Source organism: Dermacentor albipictus, chromosome 7 (assembly GCF_038994185.2).
Source record: "Dermacentor albipictus isolate Rhodes 1998 colony chromosome 7, USDA_Dalb.pri_finalv2, whole genome shotgun sequence".
NCBI lineage: Eukaryota > Metazoa > Arthropoda > Arachnida > Ixodida > Ixodidae > Dermacentor > Dermacentor albipictus.
In genome coordinates, this window is record NC_091827.1 from 28425879 (window position 1) to 28445304 (window position 19426).

At 47.3% G+C, this 19426-nt stretch overlaps 2 protein-coding genes across 3 annotated transcripts in view; one reads left to right on the plus strand and one right to left on the minus strand.

The window, feature by feature from the left end:
• The window catches only part of LOC135917429 (retinol dehydrogenase 14-like), a 134062-nt gene that overhangs the window by 53595 nt on the left and 61041 nt on the right, over positions 1 to 19426 (minus strand). The gene's annotated exons all lie outside the window — the stretch shown is intronic.
• The window catches only part of LOC135917476 (retinol dehydrogenase 11-like), a 37469-nt gene continuing 23610 nt past the window's right edge, over positions 5568 to 19426 (plus strand). The window contains exons 1-2 of one of the 2 annotated variants that reach the window (XM_070521188.1): positions 5568 to 6924; positions 7057 to 7248. In XM_070521188.1, the coding sequence (XP_070377289.1) occupies positions 7174 to 7248 (75 nt within the window). In that variant the 5' untranslated portion in view covers positions 5568 to 6924; positions 7057 to 7173. Of the gene's footprint in view, positions 7249 to 19426 lie in introns of both variants that reach the window. The other variant, XM_065451041.2, reaches the window with a different exon arrangement.

Genomic DNA, 19426 nt, shown 5'->3' on the forward strand with positions numbered 1-19426 from the left:
GAACTCTTGTCGCAGCGGCGTCCTGTATCTCGCATCTCGCTGCATAGTAGCGTGCAGCGTTATGGAAGATGCAGATGCGCTGACGCCGGCCTGCAAGCGGGAAAGCCATAACTCTCGCTTCCCTGGAATGCGACCATGGTCGTTTTTATCATTTCTTTTTCTTCAAGTTCTCACATGTTCTCTTTATTTATTTCTTTTTTTCTTATGGGGAGCGGAGGTAGGATAATCGGGTTTCGGTCTTCCTTGCCTGTAAAATACAAGTGGAGGGGGAGTACTGTGCGCCATAACGGGAGCCAAAATGGTTCGGTTGACTTGGTTGGCATGAGTTTAGTTACAGAAAGTGCAGAACTTAGCGTGTTGTTGCTCTTTTTCTATATATACTGACTGTTTAGACATGTTTGAGAAATGGGCTTTGTTTCTGGGACGTTTTTTCATCGTCTCATGTTGTAATGCTTTGATGATTGGAGAATTTCATCCAAATAAATTACTGAGTCGCTGTTTTCACTTCGAAGAGTGTGACGCCAACGGCCTTGGCAGTTTCCTAGCGGCCAGAGCTGGCTGCAGCCTAAATATTACGTCAGTTGTTCGGTGAACCACTCTTGAGCTATGATTAGCCGGTCTATATGCTCCCCACTTTTTTCCCTATATTATTTATGAACATCATGTTTCAGCCGCGTTTTACATTTCCAAAGTACCTTTATGTGCAAGTGGAGATTCTACATATATTTGTAAACCATTCAGGCAAAATCTTTTCTTTCTTCTTTTGAACAATACAATACCGTTTTCAAACTGGCCTGTGACGTATAGCACAATTGGACCTACTCAGTGAGCAGGCTTACTCGAAGAGGCGGACTTTTACTTATGCGAGAAACCAAAAGACAGGATAGACTAATTCACAAATTTCACTAATCAACCTTTTAGGTAATTAAGTGCCGCCACACACTGAAATTTATGAATTGAAGACAGTGAGTTCTCAAGGCGAGATCGACTTGAAACGAATCTTTATAATTTTATTGCACCAGTTTTTAAGTGTAGCGCCGTCAGACTCGCAGTAAACTTTCCCCTGTTGTTTAACATTCTTTTATGCAAAAGTAGTGTTACCGCAAAATTTCACAATGCATATCTCCATAGCGGTGTCATCCTGAGAAGCCATTCCACGGGGGATACGATACCTCTTGCGAGCTCACCAGCTACACTTCATGAATTGATATAAGTGGCATAAAGTAATTAATTCGGGGAATAATTAGCAAGATTTTGGGTGTTCAGTCGATTTATGCATTTCACTTCAATGTCCACATTGTAGAGCAGTCCTACTCAGAAAAAGAGTACAATTCTGGTACGTGTCACAGGTGGTTTGTATTTAACTTCTTTTATGTACAGAAAAAAAGAAAAAGAAAATGCACCCTATGTAAACAGACTTGTGTGGACTCCTCACTGGTGTCGATGCGGTGAATGTTCGGAAATAGCTTGTAGGCCGTGCTTACGGGGCTCGCGGTAACACTATACTTATTGGACTTCTTACGTATACTCACGTGTGTACGGTGCTGAATATTATTTTCCTTCTGCTGCTTTATCATTTTTTTTACCACTTCCCTGAGTATATAGTGAACTAGAAGTTATGGGACAGCCGGATGCGAGGTCTACCTTCCCATTTTGCTTCATTCACTGAAAATAAAAAGGATCGTCTATCGGTAGGTGTGCGCCAATATTGAAAATTACGAATACGAATCGAATAGTTCTTACTACTGGATTCGTATTCGATTCCAGACATCGCTATTCGACATCGTCGAATATTCGCTTTTTTTTTCCTTCGTATATGCGAGGCATATCAAAACTTTTTGCGGGCTCCCAGGAGACAGAACGGTAAAAGTGAGGAACGTTTAGAATGGTTCGGCTCCGCCCCCCCCCCCCCCGCGCCCATGCTGTAAATTATAAAATAATTTACGTCCTTAAAGGGAATAATGGTGTAACTCGGTTTTTAACTCACACCCTTACATCCAAAAATGGGTGCAAAAGCTTGAGTTATAGAAAAATTTACACGCTTATTTACTTTTAAGGGTGTAAGTTACCATAGAGGCAACTTCGGCCTGATAATTGTTAGTCTTTCATTACGGCGCTTCACATTCAGACAGCGTACATGCGAATTGGTTGTCTCAACACGGGCAAACCAATTCATTATACGAAAATTCGCGCTCCGTTTCTATCCCTCAAAACAATGTGCTGTGCTGAAGTATCCCGCTTCACTCCTCGAACGAACTCAACACTCTACGCACGTCTGGATGACGCAATGCTGTTCCCTATTGTTTTTGATTACTGCCATAGCCAAGGTGCACCAGATAATTACAAGTACTAGTTTCACCTTTACAAACACCTCAATTGACCCGACGCACACTTGAGAATGGCATATTGCTTGCACTTAAATCTTCCTGTGCATAAGCCCATGTAAACAGTTTCAGTAAGACTTCTTTTCCTACCAAGGAGACTTAGCGACCTTTACATCTCACTGCATTTAGGAATAACATATATGTGATTCAATATTCGCGGACCGCCTTTCTGCAACGTTCGCGTTCGATTCAATATCGAAAAATATCGCCGTTCGAACACCCCCTTTTTAATACTGTACAGCAAAATGTATGCGGGGGTCGCTCGATCTCAGCTACGAAAGCGCTGCACGGTACTGTAGCGAAAGAGGGTACGCGGACACGCTGGCGCCAGCTAGAACTTCCCGCTCCAGAACGCAGCATCTCGGACGGCGAACTTTCTCGGAAATTAATGAGTCCCTTGAACGGTGCAGAAGGATACGAAGCTTGAAGGCCCAGCGGCCGGTGCCGCGATTTGAATTGAAACTTAGTAGCATCCCAGTTTAAGACTGCGACGACGTTCTCGCTAACACGTGTACAGCTTAATGAGCCATGCCCTTTATTGAATCATGGCGCAGTTAGCAAAACTGTGTCTTGCCCTTGCTGTTAATGCATTCGCTGTTCCTTTGATAGTGTTTGATTTGCCAATGCCAGGAGGAGGCACAATTTAGTTATTTGTTTTTCCTTTAAACAGATGAAAATATACCGGATTGACGAAGAGAAGGCATGGTTATTATGCACGTTCACGTGTTTACAAATTTAGCTGCAGGATTGTACCCCGTTCGTCCACGAGAAGGTTATCTGGCTCACCAAACGAGAACACCCGGTGTCGTTAAATTCAGTGACTTAAAGGACCGGGCCACATTGACAGAGACGACAAGCCTGTTTTTTTGAAGGCCTAATTCCACAATCTGATCCTATAATTTCCTTTAAAAAGATAGATGTACCAAGCGTCATTCAAATCTGTTCGGTGGTTTCCTGATAAGAGCATGCCAGGAAGTAACGCTTATCTAAATACACGTGAACGCTGAAATCGCATCCACTCAAGTGACTTTGACGAGGTATGTTGAAAAAGAAAGAGTGTTTAAATCCACCGTCTGTATCGTTATTTAAGCTCCCAATTTCTTTACAGAAAATATTAAAAATCTAAAAAAGAAGGCACAAAAAAAGGAGAGCGGTATTAAAGCAACAACAAAAAGCTCAAGCATCAAGCAATAAAACTATGACGCCGCAATTCTGTAAGCTGCACCTCCGCTGACATAAACATATAACCCGGACAAAATTTATGCATCATATCCACCGCTCTGAAGTGCACCATTAACTTGTGAACACGACTTGCAAAACCCTCGTAAGTGTCGTAACAACTTCCAGTCAGCTGTAGGCTCATGTGTCATATGTGTCCACTTCGCATATTTTAACAGATGCAGTTAGTAGAAGTGCGATATCTGGTTTGGGCGCAGAGCTAAAGAATTGCTAAAACTGTGCTTCAGTTCTTATTTTAAAGCTCACCCACTCTCATCAATTCTCTCTCTCTCTCTCTCTATGTGTGCGTGTGTGTGTGTGCGTGTGTGTGTGTGTTTGTGTGTGTGTGTGTGTGTGTGTGTGTGTGTGTGTGTGTGTGTGTGTGTGTGTGTGTGTGTGTGTGTGTGTGTGTGTGTGTATGTGTGTGTGTGTGTGTGTGTGTGTGTGTGTAAATATGCAAGGCCGTGAAAAAAAATTCTGCTTCCCACGGTCGCTAGAATTAAGCTTTCGCTCTTACATGCGTCATACTCGCAGCGCCTATTATTGAGAATACCATTGAATTATTCGTCTAAATTATACGTACTTTGTGCATGTTATATCTAGTTTGTCACATATTTCTTCATGATCTCTTTTCGTATTTTTCTCCTCACTTGTGCACCAAATTAGAAGGCTTGTGGTATGCTGTTTTGGGACACATAAATAAACAAGTCAATTCGATTCCATTCCATACTCCACTCAAATCTGTTCAGCGATTGCGTAAACAGAGCAATTCTTTGCTTCAATTGTAATTGAATAAGTAACTCGCAATTGGTTCCGAAGTAAGCTCTCAACATCTATGTGAACATGCAGCCATAGTTGATCCTCAGCGAACGCTTTAACGAGCACCTAACGAGCAGAAACATCAAATCTAACCGAAGGTAAATGACATAACTTTGTTTAAGAAATGTATCCATGGTCGTTTCACTTTCCCCCAAGCGTTTCTCCAAGTTATCTGCCTGCCACGTCACCGCCCTTGGGAATGCGGCTCGCAGCGAATCCTCGAGAGAGAGAGAGAGAGAGAACAGGACAAAACAGTCGAGCTCGAAACACGTGACTCCCTTCTCGTCGCATTTGTGCCTCACGCGCGCTTTTCGAGTTCGTCGCCCCGGAAACGGGAAACAACATTCACAAGTCTGTTACATACGTCGCGTCAACAAAGTTCTTGCACGACAATTACGTAAGCTCGGTGGGGGCAGCGGGAGGGGGGGGGAGGCTACATCCTTTTTTCGACCCAAACTCGATACCTACGCGTATCGCCCAATCTCACGCCATCGACGAGACTCTTCGATCGAGATGGAACGTATTCACCCCTTCCTTCTTCTCTGCGCGCATTCTTTCTTCAACTTCCGCTATACGGGCGACGCCGTAAGGGCCAGGCGTCTGATGTGCATACTTGCTCGAGGAGTCGCGGCCGCCCAGTCTCGTAGTACACGTCCTCGAGACGAAGGCGTAACAAACGGCGACCGCTTTGAGCGTAACAGCTCCGCCACCGTTACGCACGCGGACGCCGCGGGGTATGCCGTCTCCGGCATCGAGGGACAACGCGTGCTTGCACGTGCACCGCGCGAGAGCAGTCGGCGCAGAAAGCGCTGGCGCCGCGAGCGTGTATTTATAAACACCGGCGGTTCCCTCCCTCGCTCGGCTGGCGCACCGGCAGGCGGTGTGCAGAGACTACACCCGCAGCGCCGGCTTCGGCCAAGCGAACGAAAGTGAACGGCTCCGAGAGAGTGCGCGAGAACGACGACGGGTGAGCCAGCCACGCACATACTTCGCAGACAAACACACACGCACAAATACACGTGCACGCCGAAATGGCGAACGCCGTGGCCGGACGTGCGGCGAGATGCGGTGGGCCAGCGTCGGTGGAAGCGGCGACCAGTCCTCCTCACCCAACTCCACTTTCAGACCAGACCCCCCCTGCCGAAAAGACGGATCCTTTTCCTACTTCCTGGCGGCGTTCCGGGTTTGCGTCCTGCCCTCCTCCTCGCTTCACCTCCGGCTTCCTCCTCTCCACGTCTTTTCCGATTCCTCGCAGCCTGTTCGTCGTTCCGTCAATTCCGTTTCTCTCGGTGCTGGGTCGGGCTTACGAACCCCGTTACTTAGTGTATGCTTTATTCATTCTTCCGCTCGCGCTTCCTTCTGCTTCGGTGCCGGGGCTCGTGGTAACCCGTCGGATCGACGCCACGCCTAGGACCCGTGCCGTAAAGAGAGACTCCCTCCCCCTTCCCAACGGCCCCCTTTCCCCCCGTCGAGTCCTTTCGTGGTTCCGGCAGTGTAGTGCGGACGTACCGTGGATGTGGGCACGACTAGGCGCGTCGCTCAAGGTGTGCGCGAGGAAAAAAGACGAAAGTGCCCGAAGAAGGACGGTTCCTGGCATCTGAGTGTGCAGCCAGGTAACCGACTGAACGTTCGACGGGAAGGAGCGGCGCATCGACGGCTTCATTGGGTGTCTTCGCCATACATCTGGCTGAAGTCAGCAACGGAGCCAGCACCGGAACCAACACCGGAGTCAGCACCGGAGTCAGCACCGGAGTCAGCGCCGGAGTCAGCGCCGGAGTCAGCGCCGGAATCCACATCGGAGTCAGCACCGGAGTTCACGGCGGAGTTCACGGCGGAGTTCATGGCTGAGTCGATACCATAGTCCACATCGAGGTTCACCCCGAAGTCCACATCGAAGTCGGCGCTGAAGCCACATCTTAACCTAACGTCGTTGCAAATTCAGCGCGGGAGCCAGCAGTGAAATCTACACAAAGCCCACAGCCCTGTCAGCGACCATACTCTCGAGTAATCGGTTGAACTGGGATTCGGCTCCTGCACAACTTGTCTTCCACCGAGCACATAGATTCTACAGCGGCCTGAAGTGTCTTCTTAAGCCAACTTGAAGCGAAGGCAGTGACGGGCGTTCAATAGGAAGTTAAAAAATTCCAAATCGAAACTTCCAGAAGCTCACGACGTGAATGATCATTGCTGAGAGTTCCTTCTTGCCTGTTTCCAAACTCGTCGCTGGAAGCGAAAAGCGCTAACGGATCGCGGAACTTCGAACTGTCTTCGCGTCGTTTCCGAAGGCCGTGACCCACGAGACGCCTGAAGTAACGTTAACGTGGTGGGAAAAGGAAGTTTTCAGCGCGAAACTCTCCTGCTCATTGGTTTTCGTTTCGAACATCGCCACCCGAACGCTCGATATTTCCGACTCTTCGCTGCGCTGGACTCGCCGTGAAGGTGGGACAAGTTGACGCATCGCCGGCAAAGTCCAAGTGGGATATGAGACCGTGTAGTACAAGAGGTCATTTCCTTCCTCTACGGTTAACTTTACTGTCTCTATTCATTCACTCCACTAGCGATCGTCGTTGTATTATTACAGGCAGCTCTTACGCATAGGTAATTGTCGTCTTTTGCGTTCCGCTCCTGTTTGTAGAACGCCGACTTCGAAGCGCCGAATCCTTCTGACCCCGCCAAGACAGCCACCTGTCCGCAACAAGCGTCTATCTTGCTCGAACACCCCATCCCGTCTTCGTAACACTAATACACAGTCATGGATCTCTTCGCCCAAAGGATCAGCGATCCGTCGCAGTTGGATTACTGCCCTGCTGAAGACTTCGTCCGTGAGGTGGGTGGCTTGCTTTGTCTTTTTAACCTTTTTAAGCGTCATACATTTGTACAGAAGGAGAAGAGATTGGGGAATTCTGAAAGCCAGTTTGATTAATGTCGTACAGATGGCTGGTAACATCCTGTATTGTCCAGACTGCGGGGAATAGTGCTTCTGCCCGCAAAAGCTGTACGAGTCACATGGCAAATACTTTGAGGCATGTGGGAGTAAGCAGCCTTGTGTCAGCAGCGTATGATTGGGGTCGCACTCTAGAAAAAGAAGAAAGGGGGTCTTCGCGGGTCCTCTTTGAGGAAGCGTCGGTCCCGTAAACGGTTGTAGTCAACTCCAACCTTTCCAGACTTATTGTACTCCACGATGGAGCACGCTTACCCCGCATGGACCCAAACGGATTGGATGAACTCCGTTTTGAGTGCTGCGATTGCTCTCGAAAATGGTGTTAACCGTGCGTAGCGTAAGTGATCTCAAGAATGGAGTAAGCAGCACACCATCTGTGGCAAAGTGCAAAGTCTACGATTCACTGTATAAGCGTTCGAACCGAAATGCAAGACCAGCTCATGTTGTGACGAGCGACTTTTTGCTCCTAGTAAACAAAAAAAAGGAAACAGAAAAGAAAGCCTCATAATCTTGCGGAACCTGATTACATTTGCGAAGTCGTAAATTTGCAGTTCGACCTTGTAAGTAATGGATGGGGAAGTAGTGTTGAGTTGGGATGATGGACGAAATTAAGTAAACTGGGGTTTGACACAATAGCGAAAGAGAGCGTATGAATGTAAGCAACTCACTGCGTATGAATTGGTGGAGCAGTTTAATGTCAAGATACCCCTTGCCTAAACTTCCACGTCAATCTTCGTACACCTTAACCCAGAAGTCACGCGCGACCATTATTAATAAGCACAGGATTAACTTTGACCATCAGACAGATTCCTCAACCTGCATCTAATCAAAGTACCGCGACCACTTACAGCACATTTCGCATCCACCCACATCGGAACGCGGTTACCGCAACGGGGATCGCACCCAGAACTTCGTGTGCTCAAGAGCAGCATGCAGCACAGGACGCCAAAGCCAGCTCCGCCAAACATCGGCCGTGCAGCGCCATTACGCAACATCCACCGGCAGTCGCTTCGCGAAAGGTTGCGAAAGAGTTACGTTTATCGCCACATTGCGTGAGGCTAAACAAATTTCCCCGATACAATCACTTCCCCAAACAGACGCGGTTATTTCATCTCGCTTCCGAACTTTTCCTTAACGCCGACCGCGCCGTCGATGCTTTCTCACTCTAATCGCTCCACATCTCCGCCGGGCCCTGCCGTTCGAAGGCGCCCCCGGTCTATCGCTTTCTTTAGTTCCTCCTAACGTAACACCTAGGCGACGTGCTTGGCCTGTTAAAAACACCCCTGCATCCGCAACCCCGGATTCGACCGTCTGAGTCAGCACATATAGGCACGCGCGCCTGCAAAGCTGGACTCGTAGCCCCATACAGAATTATTATACGCACGGCCGAATGCGGAAACACGCGAGCACTCGGTTGAAATGGAAACGGCGCACTACGTATTCCGCTTAAACGCTTACGTGTGTACAGTATGTAGGTCACGCAAGTCGTCTTCCTCGTCGCGAGCGAATACGATTTCTTCCGCGGCGCGCTGGCAACGCGAATCGTTCCGAAAATGGTTTTTTCGAGACTGGAATTTCGCGCTGTGCCCTTTTGGGGCTGCGTGTAGGGTGCATGAATTTAGTGAGAAAAATACGCATGTAGGCAGTCACACTTACTCGTACATTGCGAGTAATCGCGAATACGAATTACACTCGTAATCGTGAATCTACATTAAGGGGCGCCGCGGTATGAGGAAGGGACACACGCATAGCGCAGAGAGCGGGTGAATTCAAACTGCTGCCGTTGCGGCCTCAGCACGTGACTCATGTTCACGAGGAGGAAGTGCCATGTTGAAGGTGGTGACATCTAGACTACCGAGTTTGAGTTTGAACCTGAGTTTAATTTCACCGCAATCATATTACATTTCTCTGACACACCGAGCAACACATTTGTCCTTCTCCTTGACAAGTAAGCATGAAAGGAACAAATAATCAAAAAGAAAACATTGGGTGACATAAATGCGAGGTAAGCTTGAGTGATAGGTGCATAGCCCCCCTCCCCCCCCCCCCCACACACACACGCACAAAATTAAATAGACCAGGATCCGCACCTTTAGATGCGTAACCTTTCAGTTGCTTCAAGCACTTACCAAACTGTCAATGGACTTGTGGCTGGTGCTCAACTCAAGTGATTTTTGTCGTAGCTGCCGTTATCGTGGCTATATTTCGTTTGAAAAGCAGAGAAAGAAATGCACGCAGAAACTCCTCGGAGAGTTGTCTAAGTATGCGCAGAGTCCTTCCAAAAACACGGAAGGACTCTGGTATGCGTAAGCATTGTGTCACTTGCTCATCTCTACGCGGTTTGGTGTCATTATCAATGTCATGAAACTCGATGCGACCAATACAAACGACAGCGCTGCGGCGACACGAACTGCCGCGGAGGGCGGGCGCAAGGCGAATTGATGACGCAAGCAAACTACTGCAGGTGGCGGCGCCAGGTGCGCCGACCACGTTTAGCGCCTTATCCACCCGCGTCGCACCATTATCATCCGTGACCAGCCGTACTATCACTGTAAAATAATTTACACCCCAGAAAGTGAAAAGGAAGGAAGGAAAAAGTGGAGAAGGAAAGGTAGGGAGGTTAACCAGTTTAGCTTAACCGGTTTGCTACCCTACACGTGGGAGAGGGATGGGGGAGATAAAAGATGGGGAAGGGGGAGAGGGAGAGAGAGCACATAGCACAACACACACACATCGTCCGTTGGAGTTCATAAGAAAGTGAAAAAGGGTGTAAATGTGTCTATAACTCAAACCATTGGGGTGTTATATATATATAATGGACACCCTAAGGGTGTGAGTTATAGACGCATTTACACCCTTTTTTTACTTTTTGGGGTGTAAATTATTTTGCAGTGTACGGCGGCGATTGCGTGTGGCGCGGCCGCGCAGTCCCTGCGTTTAAAGCGGCCTGCGATGGGGACAGAGGCCACCGAGTGCTGATAGCTTCGTGTGCGCTGTGCTCTCGCCGCTGAGTTCGCGCTGAAGCGAGAGGCAGCGCGAAGGTCAATTCGCTCGCTGCTGCGGGCCATATATTGAAAGCGATCGTCTAACGGGACGGACGGGTGGACGGACGGACGGACAGGTTTCCTAGTTGGCTAGGCGTAGCTCATGCATTGAAACACAATCGGAAGACAATGCTCTTTAGAGACGGTGACCCCAATGTGCCGGTTATAACATTTAAATGCTTACACATCGAAACACAATAGGAAGACAAGGTTCTTTGGAGCAGGTGAACCCAATGTACCAGTCATAACATTTTCAGGCTGGAATAATGAGAGCGAAGGTAAATCAATTGATTGATCAAGTGATCAATCAGTCAACTGACTGATACAGAGAAAGCAGGAAAGATAGTAACAGTCATTAAACACACGAACAGAAGTCACGATCACAAAGACAAAAAAAGAGAGGGCAACGCAGGCTCTCAACTGATTTTAGTTGGAGAAATTACCCATCACGTCGCGATACGAAAATGTATCATGAGTGTGCATGCCCATCACATGTCACCAGCTGCGCGTAGCACGCAGCCGCTGACGGAGATAAATTATTCGACAGCGCGATTGACACGTTTCTCTACGAGCTACTCCCACACCCCCGACCCCACTCTTTTATTTTTCTATTTCAACATGCTTCTTATTCGTAACATTTCGTAATTTATATACTTTTGCAAGTTCTGCGTTATCTTAATGGTTCATGCTAAAACCATTACAGCGCGTACGCAAATGTTTTGTCTAATTATACTTTTTCTGACTTTCTGCGTTATGTTTGTAATTCGTCATTTCAGAAACCGTAACAGCGCGCATATGTAAAAGCTTTGTCGTTTTAATAAGCTTGTCCTTGGGATATTGCTTTGCTTCCCCTCCCTCCCCCCCTCCCCCCCCCCCCCACCGGCTTGCTATTCCACTTGCATTCGCCAGGAACAACAGAAGCTAACTGAATATTTCGTGGATTTGCTGGTTTTGGCCACGAAGAGAAACACAATACACGGAATTTTCATATTCTTTACTAAAAACTCGCGGAAGCGCAATGTTTACTGGCCTCACAGCCAATGCCTAATTTTTAAGAGATAAAAGCGACAGACATTTCTCTTTCTGTCTTGCGTCAACTCTACTCAAGCACACAGGTACAGATATTGAAGGAACTTCCTCCTTTCATATTTCTTTTCTCTTTTTCATTCTTCCTTTCTTACTTCATTCGTTCAGTCTTTCTTTCTTTCTTTCTTTCTTTCTTTCTTTCTTTCTTTCTTTCTTTCTTTCTTTCTTTCTTTGCCGGTCACCGTGGCTTAGTAGATATGGCGTTGTGCAGCCGAAAACGAAGTCGGGTATTCGACTCCCGGCCGCGAAGGCGACCTCCTATAGGGGACATAACACACGTGCACCATAATTTGGGGGCTCGTTAACGAAATCCCAAATGATCAAAACTGAACCGGACTCCTCCAGGTATTACACCGCGTCCCCCATAAACCATGCCATGCAGTTTCGGGATCGTTGAGCTCCACAATTTAAATGAACTAATGAATGAATGAATGAATGAATGAATGAATGAATGAATGAATGAATGAATGAATGAATGAATGAATGAATGAATGAATGAATGAATGAATGACAGGAATGCTGATTAGCCTAAGTACGAAAATGTATGGCAGGAGCAAAAAGAGCCTGAATAAATAATCGCAATAATACAAAAATAACAGTGAGCAAAGGTGGGAGTTATAAAATATAATCAAATATACAGCTAGCGAGAGGGCATAAATTCTTCATTTGTTCTTGGCGAAGTAATTACAAAGCAACAAATGTAGCGAATCCGTCGCCAAAGCAGGAATGTTGCGACTCTCTATTAGAAAGTGAACCACACAGACACCGTAGTAATAAGACGAAGTAACGATAAACAAAGGAGCGTGACAACGTATTACGTCGACAACCTTATGCGTGCACGGCGCTACGCGAAGGACCTTCTCCACGACACCGAATTGCTTCGTCATGCTACGCAACGACGACCTCTCGTTTTTCGCATGCGGAAAACTTTCCTCGCCAGATTCACGCCACATTTCCCCACATTGGTTCCAGTTCTTTCGCTCGTCTTCCTCGTAACTTCCTGCGGTTTCTGCTTTATAGGCAGGCGTCTGCGCAAAGGAAGCAAGCATGCACGGCGTGCGGTGACGCATTGTAAGACGTAACAAGTGGCTGGCTTCCTCGAAGCTGCCGCTTGGCGGAGTGTAAATTCGCCCCGCTCTGATAATCCGTGGCTCCTAGCGGCTGAAGCGGTGTGGTGTTTGTTGTTTACCGGCCTCAGCCGCTGTTTGTTGCTCGCTGATGCACTGTTTATGTATGCGCATGTTTACTGCGTTTCCGGCTTCGCGAACAGCGGCGATGATGATCCACGGGGACAAAAACATTGCCCCGTTGGCAGGGGAGACGAGCGTATGCTACAGCGAAGAAAAAAAGAAATAACCGGCGAAACAGACATCGTATTATTCGGCCCTGGAAATATTTTCAGGAACGCGGTAACAGTGTTTGCACGCTTCAGGATGCTATAGTTTGTCCCTTACCCGTAAAGATAAAAAAGTAATTCCACGACAACGAGCTCACGCCCCACCTGCGATAAGAAAAGCCATATAGTTCCAAACTTTTGTACGAACTCTGACCACCTTGTATATGCATCGAAATATCTAACGCGATAGTTTGAAAGTTATAGTTATGAACGTCTACTTAATGCTTCATAATTTTGTCGATCGTGTTGTCCGATTTCGTGTGGTGGGATTTGCTTACCTCAGAAAGCTGCCGAAAAAGATATAAAACTTCATTCCTCCCCACGAATAATTAGACCTTGCCACATTAGGGACATGGGACAAAACAGCACCCTTAAGGCTGTAAAGAGTTATTGCTCTTAGAACACTTTGGCTTTCTTGTAACAACAGCGAACTCACCTCCTTGTACGTGCTGAATGAAAATGCAGCCTTGAAAGAATGCAAACAAAAAAACTAATTCGGTATTGCTATATATAGCTTATGTGTGCATCAACTTCTCGCACCCTAACGTTGACAAACTTATTGGAATGCATCATGTAACCGCACAAAAATAAGGGACAAAGAAGGAACACACATGACAGGCGCGTTCCTTCTTTGTCCCTTGTTTTTGTGCGGTTACATGATGCATTCCAATAACGACCACCAACTAGCCCGCTTATCCCTGTTAAATTTGACAAGCATAGATGGCTCAGATACCAAACCACGGGCCGGCTTTCATTCGCTATCCTTTCTTTTACGTATTCCGGCGCCACTGTAACATTCGGCCCAGTCACCCGGGCTACCGTCACGACACAGAGCGACATCGACGGCGACGGACGACTACGTTCCCGCGGGGTCAACGACCGAGCACGACTCAATCGGCGGTGCTCGTGAGGGTAGCTTCGCTCGTACTACTATCTCAGCCTCGCGATGGCTGTTTCCGACAGGCCAGCGACAGTGCCTGCCATCCGTTCTAGCGCACCTTGACACTAGACCATTGTCCCTCGACACGATTTTCACATGCCGCCGACAGAAGACATCGCAGGTGAAGGCGAAGAAGGGAATACGTTTTTTGAAAGAGACGGGATAGGACAAGCGGCTGTGACAGTGATATCACGTACCATGCCAGATTGATGGACTCTAACGGACGATGTGTGTGTGCTGTGCTATGTGCTCTCTCTGTCTTCCCCTTCCCCATCTTTCATCGCCCCCATCCCTCTCCTATGTGTAGGGTAGCAAACCGGTTAAGCTGAACTGGTCAAGCTCCCTGCCTTTCGTTCTCCACCTTTTCCTTCCTTCCTTCCTTCCTTCCTTCCTTCCTTCCTTCCTTCCTTCCTTCCTTCCTTCCTTCCTTCCTGACAGGCCAGCAAGGGCGATACAAGGAACGGCTAAGTCGCTTCATCTCGGACTGCCCACTCTGGAATGGAATTGTTCTGTCGCTCGCCAATGCGGATTGAGGAAGTGGCACTGGCGGCGGTCAATTTGTTCCGCGGACGCGGCTTCCGCAAGAAGGACCATATATATAGTTTGCTGCTGCTATAGATAGTTCGCTCATGCGCTTTCACTCAGGCCTAATGGAAGCACGAGAACGCGCGTAACATGGGAGTGCGGTGACGAATCGCACTGCGTAGCCGTTTTCCAAGCTTGGCATAACTTCGCACGTACGTTTTGGAAGCCGAATTAGGCCGTTTTCCCAAAGGCGGTGGAACCGAGAAACGAAACGAATAATTACAACCGTTTCCACTATTGCTCGCTGCTTTCCTTTTTTTAATTTTCCCTGGCGTACAGTGCATCTTTTTCCGCATAGACAAGTGTGCCTTCTGTACGCAAGGTACACTAGTCTATGTGGAAACGGACTCCATCATGGGCTATGAAATATCGGAGAATCATAGCACCACGCGATGATGTATGTCGAAGCATCCATGCGTCCTCAGACAAAGAGAGCAAGATGTACGAATTTGTAGTAGTGGACAAGTTAATGTGTCCACCTCTTCATACCGGATTAACTATACACGTACGTGTGTTTATTCAGGCCAGAGTTGAACTAAATCAGGTTTAAATTGACTGATATCGAACGGCGCTAAATTAAATCTCTGCGCAAGTTAGAACTGAGCAGTTACAGTGCCCAGCAACTTGAGTTATCGACCCCTTCCTCACACGGGCGCTCAGACGATAGTAACTTAGGATTGCTGCACGTTATTTATTCCGCCCCAGTGCTGTAGAACCAACGACTTTGATTTTCTCCAGTAATGCACGTGGGCCCGTTCCAAACCACCATCACAGTATAGTAAACTGCGTCGCAGACCTGGTGAGAGCCACATATCACTCTAAACATTTTTACACCCTTAAGGGTGTTTTCTTGTCGCACTGTGACACCCTTATCGTTAGGGCCTTACAAACATTTATAGAGGACGACAGCGGAGCTCTAACGCGACGTGCGATAACAAAAGACGTAGCTGACAACTATGTAATCATTCTGACAGGCTTGGGCGCATATAAATATTCGACAAGAGAGTTTCCTATCTCTCCCTGTGAAATTCTCTTGTCGGATATTTCTGTGCGCCCAAGGCTGCCAGAATGATTACATAGTTTTCAACTACGTCTTTTGTCATCGCACGTCTCGTCAGAGCACCGCTGTTGTCCGCTATAAATTTTTTAGGGCTCTGACGGTAAGGGTGCTACCGCGTGACAAAACACCCTTAAAACACTCTTAAGGGTGTACAACATTTTTATGGTGTAGAAACTGCGGAGCAGGCGTTCAGCTACTGATCCTCTGTCCCGGGGTGCCACTCTGAACACTGTCGAATTCGGCCACGTTGCCAAAATTCGCCGTCTTGTCGGCTCCGATTGGCGCACACGGCGGCTATACGCGTCCTCTCTGACTGGCTCAAAGATGTCGCCTCTACGGAATTCGACAACATGGCAGAATTCGACGATGTCCACAATGACACTCCGGTTCACTGGCACAGTCATTAAAAAAAAGAAAAGCGAATGTGTACAGGCAAGGTCATGCGGCGGCTTTCTAAACTTCCACGCTCCAGACAGGACAACAAGGGGAAGAAGATCACTTGTTTATCTTAAAATGAGAACTATAGATCCAGCTCCGGCTAGTGCGCTATCTCCTACTACACACTTGGGTGAGGGGAATGAAACAGGTATGGAAGACGATGGCGAAAATGAATAAAGATCAGGGTACGATGGCAATGAAACACTGTGGTACTTTGAACGCCTCCGGATCGGTCCGGCATCGTGCGAAAATTGCGACATGAAACGCCATGTCGCAATTTTCGAACGATGCTGGACCGAACCGCTTAAGCGCTCATCTCCTGGCATCTCGAACGCTTACGCGCTCACGAAATGAACACCTCAACGCCTCAGCGTTCATCTCGTGGCATTCTTCTGGCTCTACAACTTTTAAGAACTTGCAGAAAAACTATACCTGAGGCAAAAAAAAATATATCAGATTACTTCTTTAACCTACCGTACGACGCCCTCCCTGGTGAGCTGGTTGAACAGACTGAAATTTTACCAGTCGACAACCTCTATACACCATTAAATTATCTGAATAAAGGGAAAATCAGGGGAAAAAATAAATAAATAAAGGGAAAATTATGTGTAGCAATCAGGCACGAAAGGAAATAAAATCGTCGTTTTCTGCATGATATTTCTCGTACAGCCAAACATTACGTTGCTAAGTACGAGATAAAAAAATGTGGAAAGTGTTAACCCCCAAAATCAATATATTCCAAAGATAAATTGTCCTACATAATGCCTACATTACTTAGTAAGCGTCTGAAAGCTAGCATAGATCATCCACAGTGTACAGCGACCGAGCTGAGAAAATGCCACATGTTAGGTTTTTAAACTACATTGGCTCTCGGTCCACCTTTAGTTGCTCTTGAGCACTGTCTGCTTATGAAACGAAGATATATTCGGTGTTTCTTTTGCAGTTTTGCTGTATGTTGATGTGTGTTGTTGACATTGCCGTTGACCGTTTTGTACAAAGGTAGCTGTGGGCCTTTGTCAAGCTGCCTCTACGAAAAGCAGCTGTTACCTACAACTTGATTCATCAGTAAAGGTTATTAGTATTATATATATATTGTTATTATACCTTCACGACGTACTGCGCTTCATGGTAAAAGTGAATTATGGGTTCGTTGAAGAACTAGACTTTCTAGAGTGCTTTGTGTAGCCAAGGCATCAATGGATGGATGGAAGGATGGATGTTATGAGCGTCCCCTTTGCAACGGGGTGGTGGGTTGCGCCACCAAGCTCTTGCTATTACATTCTAAGAACAGTTTACACCCTTTGGAGTGCCCCTTCTGCCACACAACCATAACCGTCATCTGCCTTGATGCGTTTCCTTTCTTTAACGAACGGCATGGTAACGAACGGCATGCGCGTTATCAGCATGATAGCATTTCCTGTCGGTAATGCTATCATGCTGATACCGCGTGTGCCGTTCGTTACTGGGAAGTACCGGGCTCGCAGCGTTAAAGAAAGGAAACGCATCAAGGCAGATGACGATTATGGTTGTGTGTCAGAAGGGGCACTCCAAAGGGTGTAAACTGTTCTTAGAGTGTATACTGCCTAATGTCCTACCAAGGTTAAACAATGAAAAAGGAGAAAAAAAACACTATGAACTACCACGCCCAAATTTTCTGATCCCCTATATCGAACTGTGCTTTTGTACGTCTCCGTCTTTTGTCGTTTCCCTACTTTTCTTCCACCAATCCTCAAATAACTTTAAATGCTGTGGCGCCATCTGGTAGGCAGAATTCGAAGAACTTTTGTGGCTGATCGGTGGCTTTTTAGGCCTAACAGCGTGAAAACAAACATCTGATCTCGATGTACGTAACGGCTAAATATATCGCTAATGCTAATGACGTCTGCCTAAGATTACGCTGAGAAAGCGCAGACTCGGTTCCAAGAGAAGCGGATAGTCCGCTACCATGGGCTTACGCAATCGCGATACCAATTAAGGCTCGGTATTTTTATTAAAAATTAAATTCTGGGGTTTTACGTGCCAAAACCACGATCTGATTATGGGGCACGCCGTAGTGGGGGGGGGGGGGGGGGGCTACTAGTTCACATTGACCACCTAGGGTTCTTTAACGTGCACCCAATGCGCGGTATATACACTGCAAGATAATTTACACCCCTAAAATTGAAAAGGGGGTGTAAATGTGTCTATAACTGACACCCTCAGGGTGTCAGTTACATAATTCACACCCTAAGTGTGGTGAAAAGACGGGGAATGCGGGAGATGGAAATTCAAGACGATGAGCAAAACGTGAACAAGGTGAAAGCAGGAGCCAAAGCTTCGACGAGTGTACTTGTCTTCTTCAGGGCCCTGAAGAAGACAAGTCCACTTGAAGAAGAAAAGTTCACTTGTCGAAACGTTGGCTCCAGCATTCACCTTGTTCACGTTTTGCTCACACCCTAAGGGTGTGAGTTATAGACACATTTACACCCTTTTCACTTTAATGGTGTAAATTATTTTGCAGTGTACACGGGCGTTTTTTGCGTTTCGACCCTCATCGAGATGCAGCCGCAGCGGCCGGCATCTGATCCCGCGATCTCTGTGCTTAGTATAGCGCGACGCCAAAGCCGCTTAGCAACCACGGCGGGCGTATACAGTCAGTATTCTGTCGTCGGGCCTTGCGCACAGTTAAATGACCTCGCGAATTGCAGCCTGCCTCACACTTGACGACTACTACAGTTTCCTTCTTTTCGGTACGTTAGCTTAATAGACGCGCGAAACTGGCGAAATTCTTTTTCGAATTGTTTTGCCTACCGGACGCGTTCGAAAACGCCGAGAAAACACTCGCAGAAACGGAACAAGATCCTTGAACATCTATGAGGGCTTCTAGCTAGGAGGACTTGCATTTAGAAATTGCTCCTCTGAATGCTTCTAAGTATAAATCTGCAGCAGGAAGATTTCACAAAGGTATCTTGTACGTAATGCGGGTATCACACATCGTACTTTAGATCGCGATCAAGCCGGATTTGGATCAAACTTATCGTTCGTGATTGGCTCCTTCGCGCAAAGCTGCGCGAGGCAGCCACTGGCATTCGAGAATTTCGATCCGGATCGGGGTTCATCGCTATCAAAAGTTCGCCGTGTGACACCGGTTTCAGTTACGTGTCATTACGAAGTTCTTTTGAACGCTTTCATAAGGTTTATAGACGCTTTCACCCGCCGTGGTTGCTCAGTGGCTATGGTGTTGGGGTGCTGAGCACGAGGTCGCGGGATCGAATCCCGGCCACGGCGGCCGCATTTCGATGGGGGCGAAATGCGAAAACACCCGTGTACTTAGATTTAGGTGCACGTTAAAGAACCCCAGGTGGTCGAAATCTCCGGAGTCCTCCACTACGGCGCGCCTCATAATCAGAAAGTGGTTTTGGCACGTAAAACCCCACAATTTAATTTTTTTATAGACGCTTTCAACGAGAACGCCCCGGGAGTTGCCATAATGCCCTCTATAGGTTGTGCAAATTGCGCGTGAGCCCTGCGCAAGA